This window comes from Phyllopteryx taeniolatus, chromosome 5, assembly GCF_024500385.1.
Source record: "Phyllopteryx taeniolatus isolate TA_2022b chromosome 5, UOR_Ptae_1.2, whole genome shotgun sequence".
Lineage (NCBI taxonomy): Eukaryota > Metazoa > Chordata > Actinopteri > Syngnathiformes > Syngnathidae > Phyllopteryx > Phyllopteryx taeniolatus.
The window spans coordinates 21,912,606-21,932,641 of record NC_084506.1 but is presented as its reverse complement, the minus strand read 5'-3'; the positions used below and the strand labels follow the sequence as shown (position 1 = coordinate 21,932,641).

Sequence of the window (20,036 nt, the reverse complement as noted above, 5' to 3'; positions counted from 1 at the left end):
GGGAGTGTAACCAGGCAGTAGCGGCATTAGCTTCCCCCTTGAAAGTCAACCAGGTTTACATTGAGATTCTCCTCATTCATCTTGCTACACGGTATTCACTGTCATTTTTTTTTTGCACTGATATAATCACTCTAAGTGAGACGCTAATAGAACTCCTGTGTGCTTTTAATCACTTGACCGTGTTCAGTCTTTATAGACTTTGCTTCAACAAAGTTTAAGGTATGGCTTACCATAAGTTGTGAACGCTTCATTATTGAAGATATTTTCCCCCACACACACAGCACACTTCCCTTTCAAAAACTGAAATATTTAACAGCTTCTTAGGGTAGAAAGTGTTTGAAATTCATCACGTTGCTGGGTCGAGGCATTTTCTGTATGTCAATCCGCCTATGCAAATACAGGGCCGGGGCAACGGATGCCAACTTATTTGCTGCCTTTTTAATCATCTTTTAGCATTTTCTCAAGTCATCACTCACTGATTTCCTCTTATCTAATTGCTGCTTCAAAGATGAGTGCTCCTCGTTATGTGGACAGTGTGTGCGTGCAATTAATACTGCTTGTGAAAGGGTTTTGTTTTACTCCGAAGGACTACAGAAATTCTAAACTGTTGATGCATCGTCGTGCATGACCGCAATGTGTATCTACCAGGAAATCTAACAAATTGATACTGATACCAATAAAATACAAGACTTTAATGGCGATTACAGGATACAAAAATGCAAAAACATTTTATGTCAACACAAACAGTTTTCTATTTGACAAAATATGTTTTGTGCACCAGTAGGCTGGTTTTAGCTGATGCTATGCTTACACTATGTTCACGGCGGCCACGGTGGATAAAACGGGATGGTGTGAGACAACGCAAGGGAATGGGATCGGCGTGTTGCCCGGAGAGATGTTCAAATTGTCAAACAAATTGCCACAGCAGGCACATTGCAGATGAAAAACCTAGTACTAAGTAAGTCGTAAGACGGGGTAAACACAACAAAACGTGATTGTAATGGTGTGCGCCACAACTTCGAGGCAGCCCATAGTAGGACGGGACGCATGTTTCGCCACCAACATTGGGCTGAAACATAGTGTGACTTTGATACGCTAGAATTTAGCGGCCCCGGCCCATCATGGACACCGTGATCGACCATGAGAAAACTTAGCAAGGTTTAAATACGGAAAGGGAAAAAAAGGCCAAAATCCCACATCGTGCTACATTTAGGCCAAAGGGGGCTGCTGTGCCCGCCAGGAACATAGTGTAAACTTAGCCTTAGGGAGGAAAACATAATCACTGAGAGAATACTATATACACTTAGAAGTAAACAACACACAATCCAGTAACAATGGCAGGGATTTTAAATACTGTACTGTAGGGACCAAATACATACCGGTATTTTACATTTGTTTTCACGCTACATTAAAGCTACCCAATACCTCTGAACACATTCTCCTGTTGAACTATAATGATAAAAACAATGTTTGTGTGCCCTTAAAATTACAAGAAAATTTGATTTTTATAGCTGCATTCCCCTACACGTGGTCTGAAATATTGGTGGATCAGCCAGGACACTGTGTTTAGTGCTAGCGTCAGTTGTTAGTGGAACATTTTAGAGATTTATCGCACACGAAAATTATCAGATAATGCTTATTTCAAGACATGATAATGTAACAGGCAAGCTATGTTTGTACTACAGTGGCTTAAAAAGTTTAATTACAAAGCAGTTGCTCCTTATTTGCAACTGATATATGCCCTACTGATTTTCTGAAAACCCTAGGCTAACTGTGCAAAGTGATCGTCGTAACATTATTGCGATTATAACTCTTAAAAACAACCTGACTGATTGTCTCAAAAGTGCCTGTTCTGTTGTAAAATCATCTCTGCAGAGGTAAACTGTGTTTTCTCGACTTGTGGTGTTTATATTTAAAAAAAAAAAAAGGGAGTGATGTTGGTGTTTTATATGAACCAGCACTTGAAAACACATACAAAATTTAGCGGGTTGCGCATGACTACCAGCCCAATTTACACAGTACAAAAGTTGTAAACAAATAATAATTCAGTAGGCTTGAGCCTGTTTGTCATCCATCTTATTGGGCTGCGTTTACCAAATGTTCTTAAGGGAAAAATCTTTGAAGAAGACTGCGGAACCTCTTAAACAGCTCAAAAGGAAAAGCCTCATTAGATTACTTGACAATATCTTGTTTTGCTTTTCTACTTTCTAAGTCTTCTTTTCCACAGAGACACTAAATAACTCATTACAGATTAGGTGAACTAAATATTGATATCGCCATATACCTGTACTGTTGTCTCTAACAGTACACAATTATGTGACTCTCACAATTCTCCTACATATCCTTCAGAGTTCCATTCACACGGTGGCAACGTAACCCAAGTTTGTGTGAAAGTCAGAACGCTGGCCCAAAACAAAACAAAAAAACAGTACAGAAGATGAACGAATGAATGTTCCACACAGGTCAACCTTTTTTTTTCTAGCGTGCTCAGTGCCATGAGGCACATTAGGCCGCAATTGCGGTTTCTGTAATCCATACTTTTTAAGGGAGCAGGTAATTGGCCTACTGCCCAACCCCAGCACCCGGTATTCCTCAGGGGTCTCCCATCCAAGTACTAGCCAGTACCGATCCTGCTTAGCTTCCGAGATCGGACCAATTCCTGTCCAATTTTCTACCGCTTATCCTCACTAGGGTCACAAGTATGCTGCAGCCTATCCCAGCTAACTGCGGGCGAGAGGCGGGGTACACTCTAAACTGGTTGCCAGCCAATCGCAGGGCACATATAAACAAACAACCATTCGCAATCACATTCACACCTACGGGCAATTTAGAGTACCGTATTTTTGCGACCATAAGGCGCACCGTATTAAAAGGTGCAGTCTCAGTTACGGGGTCTATTTCTGTATTTAACACATCCATAAGGCGCACCGTATTATTGGGCGCATGGTAAAACATACGCTAGCATGCATGCATGCTAGCGTATGTTTTTAAAAAGGCAGCGGGAGCAAAACTGAGTTTGGTTGTACTTTATTGAAGTATTTAACAATGTACACACGTTATTTTTTTATCAATCCTCATCCATAAATCCATCAAAGTCCTCATCTTGTTTCCGAAATGAACAGCTGGGCAAGTTCAAACATGCCGGGTTCCCTCTCGTCATTGTCAGAGTCAGTCTCGTTGCCGGGGGGCTGTTCAGCAATGATGCCGGCTTTCGCAAAAGCTCGGACAACAGTCAAAGCGGATACCTTAGCCCAGGCATGCACTTGTGAATCATGTGTAACCGGGTCAATCTGTGTGTTTAATGAAGTTTATATACACAAAATCTGTTCCTGCCTGAGAAGAAAATGCCTCCCAAGCCAGTGTAAACTGTGTGTATGTAGCTTGGTGCTGCTCCTACTGTAATTTCTTCTTCTGTGCACCCCACTATAAATGTTTTCTGCAGCCCCGCCTCTGCCCTTTTGTACAATCTTCCTGTGGGAGAGGTGGGTGACCATATTTCATTCAGTTGGTAATCCTTAACCATCCTAATGTTTTTCTTGGTTTATTATGCATCTTTAGTCTCAATTTTATTGTAATGTCTTTTCCTGTCACATAATACATGTCAGCGGAGTTAAATTTAAAAATGGTATTTTTAACAGTTGAAGACCAATGGCTTAACGCTGTGACAAGCCGTCCGGTTTGCCGATGTCGTCATCTTTATTTTCTTTGTGTAGGAGCTCGAGTGCACAGTCGAATTTATACGCAGGTTCTGCTGTTGTTTATTCTGTCAGGTATGTTTTGTTGAATTTGTGGTTTATTATGTATACGGATTTTACCGCATAGCCGCAGGCCCTTTTTGTACAATCTTCCTGTGGGAGAGGAGCTCGAGTGGACAGTCAAATTTATACGGAGGTTCTGCTGTTGTTTATTCTGTCAGAATAAAAGGAGATCGTCTCCAAAAAGGTCCCGGTGTCACACCATTCTTCAAACCGACACAACGCAGAAGATCACCGGTCACACATGGATTCGTTGATCTTGAATTCTCTCGCAGCTGCTCGATTCCCATGTTCCTCCGCGTAACTGATAGCTTGCAGTTTAAACTGTGCTTCGTAAGCGTGTCTCTTCGTAGGTGCCATTTTCGAGGGTCCTTAACCAATATATAATTACTATGTGCCTTTAGCGTCCTCTTTCACGCAGACCCTTCCCCCTTTAATATCCGCATGCTGTCCTCTGTCACGTCCGCCTTTCCTCTATATAAGCAGCGTGTCGGCAGGAAATGCTCCCAGTCAGTCAAGCGGCGCGCTCATCAAACTCATACAACATTTACAGATTTTGTAACTCGGTGCACACACAAGGCGTGCCGCATTATAAGGCGCCACGTCCATTTTGGAGAAAATGTAAGACTTTTAAGTGGGCCTTATGGTCGTGAAAATACGGTATTCAATTAACCTGCCATGCATGTTTTGGGTCTGTGGGAGGAAACCGGAATACCCGGAGAAAACCCACACAGGCGAGGCCGGATTTTAACCCGGGTCCTCAGAGCTGTGAGGCGGATCTGCTAACCAGTCGCTACGTGTCGCCGGAGTAACAAAATTCGGCACTGAAGTTTGAATTAATGTGAATTATGTTGAATTAAAAAGTAAAAATTAAAACAGATGAATAGGAGACTTATGTTCTTTGTACACATTCTAGAGCTTAACCATTTAGTTTGTGTTGCATTTTTATGTGGTATAATACTTATTTTCTATTGCCTGTGGGGGAAAAAACAAGTGGAGTGCTTCATCTTTCTATTATATTGGAAATACTGTGACAGAAAAGTGTAGCTTTATATTACGAACATTTCTTTGACTTTTTTTGTAAGCAAGACTATGGTATCCACACGTTTACCTTCAGTTACATTTGTGTATCGTGTTATATGGATGGATGATGTTATTTTTTTGCTGGCCAAATAGCATATGTTGGTGACCCAAAAGAGGGAGACATTCACCAGGGGTGTGAATGTTCAAGGGAGGGGCAGGAGATCAAATTTCAAAGGGAGTTGTTGGCTTCAAAGAGAGTGGTTGGATGTTTGATGTGAAAACCATTTTGTATGAGTAAAGTGACATGACTGGCTCTCGTCTCCCCGTCTTGTTATTTACCGCATCTCCTCAATAACATTTTGTGCAGGCGCAGTGGAGAATGTTCTCAGTTCAGGCCTTTTGGTGCAGAGTTCGCATGTTCTCCGTGTCAGCGCATCATTACACAATTCTGTCCTGCAACTTTCCTGACAGATTATTTCCAGTGGGTGTTTATTTCTATTGTGCAAGGCAGTTATCATGACTAACTGCCAAGAGGAGCCATTGCATTGCAGTAATTTTGTGACATGTCTACATTGATGTGCTTGTGCATTGCGCACCTCTTCCACAAATCTGCCAGTGGGGGCGGGGTGGAATGTATAAAGCTTAAGTACGTACGAGTACTCACACTATCCAAACGTTCCGATTGCCAAGAGAGAGTACGACGTTGCTCTGCGTTTCCCATCCCTAATCTAACACAGCTCATCTTCCCCGCCTGACCTGTTGAACAGATGCGATACTTTGTTTGAGCCTCTTGGTGAACAGGTGGCTCTGCCGTCCACAGTAGGAATGGGTGGTGGTCTGGAGAGACGCTTCCAGTGGCTGAAGCAGTGAGGTCTCCATGTTCTCGCCAAAGGGGTACTGTAATACAAGGTGCAGACATTAGATACCGTGAATGCTTTTTATCTGTTGAGCTGCATTACAAAGTGTATCCACCATAAACTGCCTGCACCAGCAACTACACTTCATAACAATTTCTTTTATTTGTGCTTTTTTTCCATTTTGTGTGTTTTTTTTTAAATACCTTTTCGTAAGCTGTAATGGCTGATTGTGAACGCATTCTGCATTTGATTCCTTTTTTTTCAATACAAGGTGTATCTGAATGATGAATATGAATCAAGTGAACTGGGAGGGAAAGTGTTTGAGGTGTGATAGTGTCGGTGAAAAGAGCAGCACTGTGCGCTTCTCCTGGCCCCTTTATTGTAAACAAAATAACAAAACTGCTAAATGAACCAACCATGATGAAACTTCCAGACAATATTATATAGAGAGAAAGGATGTTGACTTTTGCTTTCATTCTTTTACTGCTCTCCTGTAAATACGAAGCAATCGCACTTTTACGGTACCTCATTTGGCCCCTGTTTGGCCAGGCATTAGGTTACTCAAAGCACACTTTCTTTATTGTCTTTCATATAGCGCCACAGGCTTTACAGCACCATTAACAGCCTAACATCGATTTTTATGTGGATCCTGCCGCTGCGTCGTCCGCATCACAATCATGATGCCTCTAACTAGCATCAGCAGAAAAGATTTTACAACTCTTTTGTGGGCCGGACTGGGGTAATGGTAGTACCCTTTATTGCAAGCGCCTCTGCTGGATGGGAGAGGCTGCCTGGAGACATGAGGCTGACTAAGGAGGGAAATGAAAGTTTCCTTCGAAATTGCCTCCTGTAGGCTTTAGGATCCTGTCCCCGAAGGACTGAGTGGGAACAAATTGTGAGTGGGCTTGACGAACTGGAGCAATAGGAAGTGCTAATTAAAGTGTGACATAAAACAGCTTGTAACCGGGGATGAAACGTTCTAAAGTCTCAACTTTTTTTTTTTACTCCTATAGTCCGACTGATGATTGTATAGGAGGACACTATAAAGTCTCAGATCTTTAGCCACGTGTCCCCCACCGGTTGTTTGTCACTGCCCAGTTTGAAATAGTAAACCCTGAAACTTACGTGATCACAACAGGATGAAACATTGCAACCTGCCTATATGGGGCAGTTCTATTGAATCATTTAAAATACACTTAACTGGACAGTGGAAAATTGAAAATGCGTCACGCTAGGTCACATGTGAAGTCAGTATACTTCTACAGGATTTTGCTTTTTTCTGTCGTTGCATTTTATGTGATGTAATGAGGGAGAAAATATACATTTATATTAGATCTGGTATCTTATGTATGAAATGCAATGTAAATAAAGGTACCTTGCCTAGATCCTCCTAACTAGCGATGATAAATTAGCTAATGATATTTCCTGTACCGTAGACGTGCAGTTGTGTAAGCCAGATACACTGCACTGTATCTTCTTTTTTTAAGTGTGAAATGATCCCAAACTTGATTTTCTTTCTGGTAGACACTCTTTCCTCCTGGCTCGGGTTTATTGCTATATGAGTCTGCAGTAACATTATTAATCCCTGTGGAAAAATGATCACTGCAAAATCCTGCGATATAGCGAAAAATGTATGTAATGTATTTTGATTGAAGTTGATGTGCCATTTGCGAGAGTGGTGCCATCACACAAACTGAACTGTAGTGCTTGCTTGAGAATCTATTTGATACACTACATGTGTCACATTAACCAGTGAGCTGTTCACAAGTCTGCTTTGCGCCACAGTGGACGCAGGTTTGCTCTGTCAGAGAGACGGATGGAGGAGTGAGGGCCGAGTGCTCCGTAATGAAACCCGCTCGTTTACTTAATGGCTGAGAACCCAAGCCTGCGCTGGTGGCTGCCAGGCTGGAGCCTGTGGCAGTAATGGATGGAGACCAGCTAATGAAGCCCCCCCTTTTTACTCCCCTGATTGCTGCCTGCTTGTTGACTGGTGTGCAGGAATCAACATGAGCAGATCGAAGGCGACCCGTGAAGGCGGCGGGGAGAGAACTTCCCCGCTAACTGTCTCTCTCCAATGGTGGCTGACGGGTGAAAGGCAAAAGGCTGAAACTGAATGGGACTTTCTGTACAAAGAGTAAATATGACTGGCTTTATTTTTTACTTCACTGATGTTTTCTAGGGTAGCACGGTGGACGAGAGGTTGGGGGTTCAAGTCCGGGCTCGGGCTTCCTGAGTGGCGTTTGCATGCTCGTCTCCTGCTTGCGTTGGCTTTCTCTGGGTACTACGGCTTCCTCCCACATACCAAAACCATGCATATTAGGTGAAGACTCTAAATTGTCCATCGGTGTGAGTATGATTGTTTGTCTATATGTGCCCTGCAATTGGCTGGCAACCAGTCCAGGGTGTACCCTCTCGCTCAAAGTCAGCTGGGACCCACGACGCTAATGAGGAGAAGTGGCATAGAAAATGGATGACTTAAGAGTTTGAAACGTTTGCCAAAGCGGTGCATTCACTTAGGTTCCTTTTAAATTCCCTTTCCACAGCTCAGTTTGGAGAGATTAGATGAACTCACTGGAAAATTAGTATTATATCTCCACAGGCAAAGCAAGCATATCACTAGTGGGGCTGATTAGTCAGGAGTGGCTAAAGAGCGAGTAATGGAAATGTTTAACAAGCTATTGATTGTGCATTAAGAAAAGCTAGGGCTTGAAGTAGATATTGATAGGCTGATTTCTATTTATTTTCACCCAATCAAGTCTGATAATCCACCGACACAACTGCCCTTTAAAAGAAACTCAAATGCAAGTCAATATCTACAACTACAGTCCTCAAGCTGTCAAATGAGTTAACGTTATTAAAGGTTAAGAGACATTGTTGACTAATCCAAAGAGCTCTTCATGAACACAGACCTCCACCAAGCCTTAGACATATTTTATCAAAACTATAGGGATTCTTACAAATGAATATTTGGATTAAAGCAGCAAAGTGGACTAGTGGTTAGCACATCTGCCTCACATTTCTGAGGTTTGATGTTCCAATCTCCGCCTTTTTTCAATATAACTGGACTAATATCAAGATAAGTCTATTATTTATTCGATTTGTTAAGTTCAGGTGGTCGGTACCTGCTGGATGGCCTCATAAACGACTCTAAACGCCGGCTGCTTTTCATTATGGTAAACTCCCCTGCTACCGTGGAGAATGAAGACGCCATCTTTTTCAGCTTGCTGACAGTTGAGACCATAGACGCAATGGTCCGGACGGTAGTTCCACTGGCAGGGGAACACGTAGAGGCATTCTGTAATAGTGCAATAGCAATTCACTTTAGTAAGCGATCACTTGTCGTCTCGTCAAATGCATGTGCACTCACCTGGGTTGTGATGAAATATGATATTGAGAAGGTCCTGGTCCCCCCAGGTGATGTTGAGTTTATACTTTTGAAGAAGGGGCATCAGCATTTCACTCCATTGAAGCGCAACTGTAGTCATATCATTCTAGAAGAATTCAATAGAAAACCCAGTAAAAACAAAATCCTATACTTTGCTTCAACTATGACATATCAATCTACCAACACTTCATCTGAACAAAAGGAAACAGTTGCTTGATGGAAGGCCTGTCTAAACTCAGGATAGAATGACATTGACCTCAAGTGGGCAATTTTGGTAGTGCAGCTACTCCTCTAACCTTTCAGCAATTTGACTCTTTTTGGGATATTACCAGACTGTAAAAAACAAACAAACAAAAAACTGTTTTGTTAATGTAAATATGATGTTAACCACAGTCCCCTCCAAAGGTATTGCAACAGCAAGGTAAATTCCTTTGTTTTTATTGTATACAGAAGACATTTGGGTTTCAGAGCAAAAGAGGAATATGAGACAAAAATTCGGAATTCCAGCTTTTATTTCATTGTTTTAATTCTAGATATGTTAAATAACTCAGGACAGAGCACCTTTTGTTTGAAGCCACCCACTTTTCAAGTGAGCAAAAGCAAAAACGTGACTGATGGGTGTTTCTAATTCCTCAGGTGTTGCCTTTTAGATTGATTGCTTAAACATTAGATAGTGCTTGATTTTGGCTTTTGGGTTTCACCTGTGAAAACTGCATTTGCTGTTAAGCAAACATGAAGACCAGAGAGCTGTCTATGGGAGAAAAGAAAACCATTTTGAAACTGAGAGAAGAGGGAAAAATCGATCAGAGCCATTGCACAAACATTGGACATAGCCAATACAACAATTTGGAATGTTCTGAAAAAGAAAGAACTACTGCTGTACTGAGATAGACATCTGACAGGTCGGCCAAGGGTATCAACAGCAGTTGATGACAGAAACCTCGTGAGAGCTGTGAAGAAACACCCAAAGACAACAGTCAGTGACATCACTGCCAACCTCCACAGGGCAGGAGTGAAGGTATATAGAGAGAGATAAGAAATATACAGGCTATACCACAAGATGCAAGTTTCGGAACAAAGTTTTATGGACTGATGAGACCAAGATTAACCTCTACCAAAGTGATGGAAAGGCCAAAATATGGAAAAAGAAAGGATCTGCTTATGATCCAAAACACACAAGCTCATCTGTGAAGCATGGTGGCTGTAATGTCATGGCTTGGACTTGCATGGCTGCTTCTGGAACGGGCTCACTAGTCTTTATTGATGATGTAACTCATGATGGTAGCAGCGGAATGAATTCTGAAGTCTACAAAACCATTTTGTCTGGTTGAAGCTTCATCATGCAACGAGACAATGACCCAAAACACACTGCCAACACAACAAAGGACTTCATTAGGGGGGGAAAAGTGGAAGGTCTTAGACTGGCCAAGGTAATCATCAAACCTTAACCCAAGAGAGCATGCATTTTACCTCCTGAAGAGGAGACTGAAGGGAGAAACCCCCAGAAACAAACAACAATATATAATAAATATAAGAACATCCATCCATTTTCTATACAAAATAAAATAAAATCAATTTTACACCACAATGAAAATCACCTTAAAAAAGGTTTCCCTGAGGCGTGTCATGTTCATGAGCATGACCCCTGAGTTGACGCCAGTCGTGCCGTAGTAAGGGTGGCGGGCAAAGCGGTTGTACCAGCCGATCCGTGGCTCCTCGTGCTCCGGAGCCATGGCAGCGAGCTGGCTCGCGTTGAACTGGGAGAAGAAGACCCAGATGTCCTCCACGGGCTGCAGGAAGAGGATATCTGTGTCCACGTACAGCAAAGAGTCCACCTCCTTCAGGATCAGCTGGGAAGAAAAATATGAAATCAGAAAATTATGAGAGCAATATTTGTCAAATGTGTCCTTTTTGCAGGCTACATGAGGGATGAACCTACTGGTAAAAAGAGTCTTTGAGAGGCACACGGTTTGAAGAGCTTCTTCCACTCATTCTCATTACCGCTGGGGAAAGTGATGGGGTAGATGGTGAAGTTAAACCTGGTCTGAACGGACCTCGGCCAGGAGTGCAGCTTCAAAGAAAAAGGACAGTAAGGATAATTATAGATGTACAGTGTGTCCACAAGTCATCAGTGGAGTAAGATGTAATCATTGAGATACTATTCATAAAATGTTGGTAATTCCTAACCTTTTCAATTAAAGGTGACATTTTATGCACTTTTTTACCCAATTTAAAACAGTTCCCAGGTGTCTTAATAAAAGGTCTCTTGACATTATTTGGGTAAACTATACAAAGCAGAGATAATTACAGCACTTAAAACTTTTTAAAATTCTGTTGAAGTCACTCAGTTTGAGTGGGGCAATATAAATATATTAGACTTTACACCGATCTGATCGGCTTGATCGGTATCGGCCAATAATTAGCATTTTATGATAATCAGCCTTAATGTCATAATTCGGCGCGCCAAGAAATGGCGTCATTAATCGGCTCCGCAAAAGACATTTACTCTACGGCGTCGCCGTCGTATACAGTATATTTTAATCCAAAAGCTAGTTTATTTTTAGCCTTGTTGCGTGTCTTTTGACGTCATTTACGATCACGGGGCTTTGTCAAATCAACCGCGACCAGATACACTCGTTACCACGGCCATGACAACAACAATGGATCACGTGTGTATTGTGTTGGTCAAAAAAGAACAAAATTGGGAAAAACGTGCGGTGATCACTAGTGCTCGGGAGAACACGTTCGTTCACGGATTGCTTGCGGTATGTTCACACACTTTTAATACAATACGGCTCACAAGCAGCCGACAAAACATTATGTAGCCAAGCAAGTTAGTGATAGTACTAACGGTTACACGTAAACATGGCGGCGTTATGTTGAATCATGCTCAAAGGTTTCGCTGTGTGTGAAGTAATTTAATTACAGTAATTTAGCACCCATTACTTCTGTCATGTTGTAATGTTGGTTTGACCTGACTGATTAGAATACATGACCTGACTACAGACTACTTTTGAAGCTACTCAGTATACAGTACACAAGTATGCACAGTAAATGAATAAGTCATTTAAATAGACACATTGCTCCATCTTGTGATTGGATCGCTGTACGTTTTTTTTCAACTCGCTGATCGGCCCCAAAAATCATGCAAAGCTTAAAATATATCCTATTTCCGCTGGTGGAGGCAGCACTTCATCACCAAGCCATAAAATTACACTGTGGTGCAATGCAGTGGATACATAACCAGACCCAAATACCCACCTACCTCCCTGACATGTCAACAAGTTTGCCAAAAGTTCCAATGTACCAGTTAGTAGAAGCTAATGCTGAGAACGGTGTAAGATAATGCTAGAATGTGCCAACAATGCAGCTTACCTTTAACTGTGTTTGTAGTAATTTCGTAACTGCAAATACAGCTACATTTAGGTCCAGAACTATTTGGATAATACGTTTTAAGATTTATCTTTGTTAAATATATATCTCTCAGAGACAGTCAATCCAAACTGGACATTATTATCGCTGTAAAAGTTATATTTTTTTGATACAGCTTTTATAGTGGATCTTACCGGACTGTGTTAGTTTGTGCCGTGTTATATACACTCACCGCATTTTGAAAGCCGCCCTGAAGCTCGTCATCGGCAAAGATGTAAAATTTTAGAGGCTTTTTGCTGAACAGGATAGCAGACTTGAGCATGGTGAGCGTCTCCTCCAGCCTTGGGCCACAGGCCACCACGGCCAGGTGACTACTTTCATCGCTGCCGTCCTCCACTTCAGAGTCTATCCTGTCTCTAACAGCCAAGACACATTTAAATTAGACTCAGCAGTTGTTCAGATATCAGCAGACTCACACTGAACCCTGGGTTGGAACTGCCATTACCTTTTTTTTTTTTTTTTTTTTTTTGGGTAGGGGGGGAGACTTGTGCACTATTATTATTATTGTATAATAATGCACATATATTCCACGAAGCAATGGCACGTTACAGTCTTTAACATAAAGCACGACACAGCAACTGTGATTGTGCAATTAAAGCAGGTTGTTGCTCGTGAGGCATTTGGGATGGCAACAACAGTACTTTTATCTTTCTTAGAAATGCACGAAATCAGTCATACCTAAAGGGTGAATCCAAAAAGCAGTTCAGTCCACAAACATCAGCAGGCAGTCTCCAATACGGATTCCAGTAAGAGACTGACAGTGATTTACACCTGACAGAGTGAAAAAGACCATCTTTTGGATGCTTTTCGGCTCTTAAATGTGTGAGGGGATTGTGGTAGTAAGACTTAAACGCGAGCTGTTGACAGGTGGCGTTGGTTTAGAGAAGCGAAACATACAAGTAATTAGCGAATTATTAATCTGACAATAAACAAGATTACTGGAGTTACTGTAAATGCAAACCTATTTCCAAGTGGAACTCGACAAGTAGCTACCGCAATAAATTACTCGCGTTGAGTTTTATGTTAACCTCTTGGTGTCAAGGTGGTGTTTTCTAAAATTTTGCAGGAGAATATTACAGTTGAAGTAACATGGCTAATGTAGCTTTAGCTACCTGTGCTGCTCGCGAGCTTCACGGCCTGCCAATCCGGGTCTTTTCCTGAGAACGTTCCCCGTGTTACGACTCTCTCCGTCGGGTGTCCTCTCCTCGTTAAGGCCCCGCCGAGCGCTGTCCTCCAGTGTGGATGCGAGATAATTGATCACGTAGAGCGACGAAAAAAAGGTGAACGCCGTGCACAGGAGCAATGCACGCAGATAACATCGCATCCTGTGTTCTGTGGGCTCTCGAAACAATGTCGGTTAACCTCTTCCACCCACATAGATACTGGCATATTCAACCAAAGTTAATCTTTCTCCTTAAGACAGGTAAAGCGGCTGACACTGTTGCTGTGTTTCATACAGCGTCAGGTCCCGCCTACTACTGCACCACATGCTTTCACTCACTCAGTGTTTATTAGGATCTGCAAAACCACAAATTACAGTACAGTTTTGACAATTGGCGTTTTATAACCACGTTGCCATTTATCTATTGAAAAACAGGATTAAACTTGGTTTAAAAAAAACCCGCACCAACATTGTACTATTTGCTGCAATTACAATCACAGTGTCATTGTAGTCAAGGATAATATTGGATTGAAGGTTGAAAATACTTTAGTACTATAGGTAAGCAAGTTGCAATCTTGATTTAAGTAGACCTACCCTCACACAACTTCCAATCAATACAGTTAAATGTACTTGCCAGAAAGTTACCATTAAAATGCATAATGCTTGTAATGTGCCTCTTATAGACGTATTATTAACTTTTGTGGTTGTAGTTTGCTGTGGTGTATAAATCCAATGAATTACACCGATTGAGATGAGGAAACACTAGTGGTTAGCACATCTGTCTCTCAGTTGTGAAGAGTTTGCATCTTCTCCCTGTGCTTGAGTGTTTTTGTTTCTCTCTCTAGGTACTCCAGCTTCATCAAATAAAAAAAATGTCTATATGTGGCCTCCTATTGAAGGGCAGCTAGTCTAGGTTGTGCCACACCTCTTGCTCAAAGTCCACCCGTGGCCCTAATGAGAATAAATGGTAAAGAATGTGTACGAATTTGACATTAATTCCAAATAGATTGAAACAAAATATTATAAGCACCACTCATTATGAAACGGCACATAACCACAATAATCAACATAGTGCTACCACGCCTAGACATGTCTTTTCTTAGTTACATTAAAGAAAACTCATATACGGTACAAGAATCTACAATTATTTTATTTCAGTATTTTACAATATAAACCATTCCGCAGATTAAATCATGCTCATATCCAGAGTGAAAAAGTAGACTTTTCAATATTTTTTACTAAAATGCTAAGACAGGAAAACACATATTGCATCCAAAGACATGAGCGCAGATAAGGCCAGAAGCAAAAAGTCTTACGATTGACTAGTAATGACAAAGAAAGGGGGACACACACAAAATAATGTCATCATGAAAGTAAGATTCCATTCAAGTGCAAATAACAATTTCTAGCGTAAACTACAATATGAAATGAACTTCACATTGCTTCCTTAATGCATCATTTGTTTTCCGCAGACACCACCGACAGTGTGATAATGTCACATTGCAGTCATGTATGCTGCATAATGTTCATTCGCTCAGTTTATCATGTTAGATTTGGCTGTTCACATTGACACCAGAAGTATCAGCAAAACACCCAAACATGGAAGCAAATGCTAACATAACGCCAGGTATAGTATTAACAGAACATGCGTGTCGATTTCTGGTTGAGTGCATTAGAATGGCTTTTGCCGTGTTGGGACATCTGAGGATTAGCGAGCGTCTCCGCTGACTGACGATCCCTCCCCCCGTGGCGAGGAGCACCGCGACGCTCCTCCCTCAGTGTTGTCAGAGCTCGAGCCGCTTTGACTGTGCAGGTCGGCGGCTGCGACGCTCGCCGAAGTAGATGTAGGTTTGGCTTTCTCCTTAAAGTCTGTGATTATTACCGTTAGGTCACCGACTGTTACCTCCAGATGCTGAGCGCTGCTGCGGTCCACGTTTTTTAACCTTGGTCTGGAGAAGGGAAATAAAATGATGTTTACCTTCGCTACATTTATGTACAGCCCTCTTTTGCAAAAAAAAAAAAAAAAACAAATTTCATGAAATTTAAGTTGTGAAAGCACAAACAGAACAGGATAAATAAAGCAGGTTCTTAGGCTCGATCGTTTCCCAAACTTTATTGTGCCAAGGCACACGTTTTACATCGGAAGACTCACGGCACACTATCAAACAAAAATGTCACAAAATGTATATATACTGCAATTATGATGAACAATGATAATGTAGACTGAGACAGCAATTTACAAACTCAGTGTAAAATCTGGGCCTGCTTAGTTGAACCCAAAGCTATTATTCTGTTGTATGGGTGACAACAGGTGGATAGATGGGTTAACTGTACCTTCTGCCATCAAGTGGAAGAGCACTTAATTGCTGCCTGTAACTCTTTGTCGCTGGCAAAAATAGATGAATAAATATACATTATTTCTAGTAAATACATATTTTTCAGACCAATTAAGTGATATTGGATCATTCCCGTCTCGGCACTGTGGTTGGGAATCACTGGCACAGATGATCAGAAAGTGTTCCAAAAAGATGCATGAATGCGCTAATGACAACAAACTAATATGGATGAATGTGGTTATTCAAACAAATACCTCATCTTTTTTAAGCTTTTCTTCCTCAATGTGAGTTCTTTGTCGCTCTTCTCTGATTTTTCTTTCTTCTCCTTTTTGAGCAGCGTGGGCGGCGGTGCAAATTGCTGATTTACTTGCTGTACGACCAACTGGGAAACAGGCCGAGGTTTTCTAAAAAAACAAACAAACAGTGTGAGGGTTACACTTCAGTGCATGAGTGAGTTCAATAGGTGGTAATTCAAAATGATTAAAGGTCAGAGGACAAATATTTAAAAACATTTCTTAATAAATCTAGAACCCCTTTCCAAACCACAACTGCCATTTCGAAGTGATTATATGGCAGATATACAGCAGTTAAATCGATAAATATGATGCAGAATGCGCCTTCTGCTTTTTGCATCCAGCACCTTCCGGTCTTCGCTGTGACGTCACACAAGCCAAACATCCTGTTCATTCGGCGTTGTGTGCTATTGTGTTCCATGCTGTTGTTCTCGTCCTTGTATATTTGTTGTATGATTTAACGATGTCGCGATGGTTTATTGTGTGGCATTTGGTTGTACAAATGGTTCAGGCAGCGCCAAGAGTTTTTTTGGGGGGGCTTTCCAAGTGAAAAAAGGAATATGTAACCAGTGGATAGGCAAAGTCAATCGACGGGAACGTGCTCAGCTATGGGTGCTTAGCAAGCATTCCAAACTGTGTTGATCACTTCGAACCGCCGTGTTTTGAGTAAGACTTAGCAGAAAGCTTTGGATACTGAGGCAGAAGCTGAAACCAGCTGCAGTGCCAACTAATTTTCCTACGGCCATCGGGACCTCCACCGCCAGTAAGAGAACTAAATCTCGTAGCCGCCACGGTGCAGCAGCGAAGCGGCGAGCATTTCCTTGTATATACCTACGACTCTATAATGGTTACTATGCACCAGGGAGTCGGAAAAAAAGACCCACACAGTACTGTCGTCTGTACTTTAGTCTATATGAGAAGCCAACAGACACTGCAAAGACTTTCTGTGTGGCGTATTATAACGCTACTCAAGCGAGGGGCACACAATGTACAGGAGTACTGCATACTATGTAAAAGCTTGTGCCGTGTCACTGAAACATGAATATATAATGCGTATAGTCTTGCTAAAAAATATTGGCACCCCTGGGGTGGCATTATTTCAAGCCATGAGTGTATAAAAAGACATGCTTTTGACATACCGTCACATTGAGCCAGTGGCCACTCTCTTTTTCTGTTGTACAGCTGCTACTTGGCTGCTCGTCGTCATCTCTGTCTGATCGGCTCAAACGTACGCTTTGACGATGCCAAGTTCAGTTGGGTGCTCCTGTACGTCGAAATCCTCCTCCTCCAGATATTCCAACACGTTGCTCACCATTGCGTATAGTGTGTAGCGCGTTGTGTTTGGCAATTGCAACGTCACTTCTGGTAGCCCTTGCGGTGGATAGAGTAACCACACCCCGGTGTCTTGAGCTTTGGGTATGTTTGGGGAGGACTCAATATGCATCACAAAAAACTAATTTTTAGCTAAACTATGGTTGAAAACTTGCTGGAAGTTACGTGCATGTATTACATAACATATAAACAATGCAAATATGAATTTTAACTGACCCCATAACGTCTTTGTCATCTGACCTTTAAATCTCTTACGGCGCCAATAAAAAATAAGAGTATCTTTGCGATGGCTGAATTTTTGATACAGGTTTTACAATAGATCTGATTACAAGTGACATTGTGGCCATTAAGTACCTAAGCCTGTTCTCCACACAGACTGCTGGCCCTTAAAATAACAAACATACAATGAAAATGGATAGACAGATCTAGGTTGTATCCACACATTCAAAATTGAATTCGTCTGACACGTAAAATGATCAAAATCGCTTTAAAAAATATATCAGCAAGCCCATAGTCCTCCAGTTCAGGTCAGCGTCATGTCAGGGATGCTTCTTGCCTAGTCAAACTGAGGAAGGCGGAGTTGGACAGCCTGACATCTGTGGTAGAAATGAGGACGCTGAACAAGTTTAATAAAGTTGTTCAATCTATCCATCCATTGAATGCTCATGTATGACTTGTCATACATGCTTGTCATAACTGAATAATAATTTGATAATATATATATATATATATATATTCCCCAACAAATTCACTTCCCTTACTTCACATGGATAGGTTGGAGAATACCAATCGACATTCACAACCCTGGGGCCATTGATCACGTTTTCAAACTTCTCACAGGGCCCTAAAGGCCCTTGCTGCTCCAATGTGTAGACTGTTTTTGTGCGTGGTGCGTTTAGTGTTATGGGTAAAAAGCGGAGACCCTGTTTTGTGTGAACAACAAAATATGAAACAACCAATACAAACTGACTCGAATTATCTTAAAATTCGCCTTGACACTAGTATAAATACGTTGCAGTTGTTTATTTTTCTTTCTTTTTTGTCTCGTCGATACATGAGCTACTTTACATATTCTTACCGGGTTGACGTCCCTTTCCTAACATCGCACATCGTGCACTTGAACGCCTCGGCGGTGTTCCTGAAGGTGCAGACGCTGCAGTCCCAGTAGCCATCGTCGGCGGGCGGCTGCTTCGGCTGCCGTTTCGGCCTTAAAACAACACAAACAAAAACAGCAGGCAAGCTTGCTGTAAAAACGTGTGCGGATAAGGTTTAAAGCAAAGCGGCTCGGCTACTGCTCCGAAGTCGGCCAAACGAATGAGCTTTCAACCACACAAGCAGCCGCGTATATAACAAGCTAGTCGCCATGAAAACAGTTCACAGTTAAAAGAGCTCATCAATTTCCCGAAGCTGCTTCTTTTAGGCACTAGACTGCAAATGTGTCTTCATTCACGAACTTTCTTTTTTCTTTTTTTTTTTTTTTTTTTTTTTTACCTTGTGGGACTCTTCTTGTCGCCCATAATACACAAGTTGCCGTCAGTGTGGTTTAAAGGCTCAAACGTTACCATTGAAAAAAGAAGATACCGCGTTTTAGCTGCTACTCAGCTGTCGCACAAACGCCAGTCGAGGAAGGTCACGTGACCGGCGTCCAACCAATCACGTTTAATGTAATCACAACAGAGCTCCGCCATTAATATGGTGACGATTAAGGTGGAGTTTGTAAAAATGATTTTGAAAAAACACCAATGCTGATGTTTGTTCTTTTAATTAATTTATTTATTTTGTCTCTTCTTGATGGGCTGTTTTTGGTCTTCGCCTGAAGTATGGCCGGCCATTTCAACCAGCGTCCACCAAGAAGTAGCACTGTTTCCTCCAAAAAAAGAGTGATAAAGCTTTGAAGTCACCGCACTGCTCCGCATTGGTCAAATCCACGTCACATGGTTTATGGACGCCATGTTATTTGTATTCCCATCATTTCATTGCATGAGCCTCGGACAGTCTTTGGATTTTTGAAGTGTATTTTTCACAATTTGGGGCAAAATGGTCGGTTGTGTGGTTGAAGGCACTTCCATTTATCCCGAACAAGCTGTGCGGATGGATCTTTTCAGGGAAAATCCCAAAATACGACGCCTGTTGGAAGCTCTGTATCAGGGGTGTCAAACTCATTTTTGTCATTTGTTTGTCAATGTTTAATCACCAAATCATATTACCGTTACACAACAAATTGAGGGATAACTACTTTTGAAATCAGAAGACAGGGATAATAGTTTGTTCAAGTATTGTTTAAGTTAGTGTAGAAGAAGGGTTTGGTAACAGAAAAATGCAATATCTTAACATTATTGTTTATTATTATGACAATTTGGAATTTGGGGAGGCACGTGGTTAGCACATCTGCCTCACAGTTCTGAGGACCGGGGTTCAAATCCCAGCCCCGCCTGTGTGGCGTTTGCATCTTCTCCCCGTG

General features: G+C 41.7%; 2 protein-coding genes across 3 annotated transcripts; both read right to left on the bottom strand.

Moving 5' to 3' along the window:
- Positions 1-673: 673 nt before the first annotated feature.
- LOC133478119 (glucoside xylosyltransferase 1-like) lies at positions 674-13,950 on the bottom strand. Of its 2 annotated transcripts, XM_061773748.1 has the most exons (8): positions 13,565-13,950; positions 13,131-13,223; positions 12,625-12,808; positions 10,960-11,091; positions 10,619-10,870; positions 9,003-9,126; positions 8,758-8,930; positions 674-5,675 (listed from the first exon to the last, which is right to left on the bottom strand). In XM_061773748.1, exons 1-8 carry the CDS (start codon positions 13,774-13,776, stop codon positions 5,517-5,519), a joined length of 1,329 nt encoding a protein of 442 aa, XP_061629732.1. In that variant the 5' UTR covers positions 13,777-13,950; the 3' UTR covers positions 674-5,516. The 2 variants fall into 2 exon arrangements, with proteins under 2 accessions (XP_061629732.1, XP_061629731.1); XM_061773747.1 differs by lacking the exon at positions 13,131-13,223 and having other exon boundaries at positions 13,565-13,947.
- Positions 13,951-14,740: 790 nt separating this feature from the next.
- Positions 14,741-19,226, bottom strand: LOC133478121 (YY1-associated factor 2-like). The gene is made up of 4 exons (XM_061773749.1): positions 19,067-19,226; positions 18,654-18,782; positions 16,205-16,354; positions 14,741-15,563 (listed from the first exon to the last, which is right to left on the bottom strand). The coding sequence occupies exons 1-4, from the start codon at positions 19,138-19,140 to the stop codon at positions 15,323-15,325; spliced, it is 594 nt and encodes a 197-aa protein (XP_061629733.1). The 5' UTR covers positions 19,141-19,226; the 3' UTR covers positions 14,741-15,322.
- Between the last annotated feature and the right edge of the window lie 810 nt (positions 19,227-20,036).

Excerpts from the sequence above, each read along its gene's own strand:
- LOC133478119 (XM_061773748.1), bottom strand. The coding sequence starts at position 13,776 with ATGCGATGTTATCTGCGTGCATTGCTCCTGTGCACGGCGTTCACCTTT. Across the intron at positions 12,809-13,130 it reads TTTTTGGATTCACCCTTTAG|AGACAGGATAGACTCTGAAG; the intron begins GTATGACTGATT and ends CTTGGCTGTTAG. Across the intron at positions 8,931-9,002 it reads CATATTTCATCACAACCCAG|AATGCCTCTACGTGTTCCCC; the intron begins GTGAGTGCACAT and ends GCACTATTACAG.
- LOC133478121 (XM_061773749.1), bottom strand. The coding sequence starts at position 19,140 with ATGGTAACGTTTGAGCCTTTAAACCACACTGACGGCAACTTGTGTATT. Across the intron at positions 18,783-19,066 it reads GACAAGAAGAGTCCCACAAG|GCCGAAACGGCAGCCGAAGC; the intron begins GTAAAAAAAAAA and ends TGTTGTTTTAAG. Across the intron at positions 16,355-18,653 it reads AGGAAAGGGACGTCAACCCG|AAAACCTCGGCCTGTTTCCC; the intron begins GTAAGAATATGT and ends TTGTTTTTTTAG.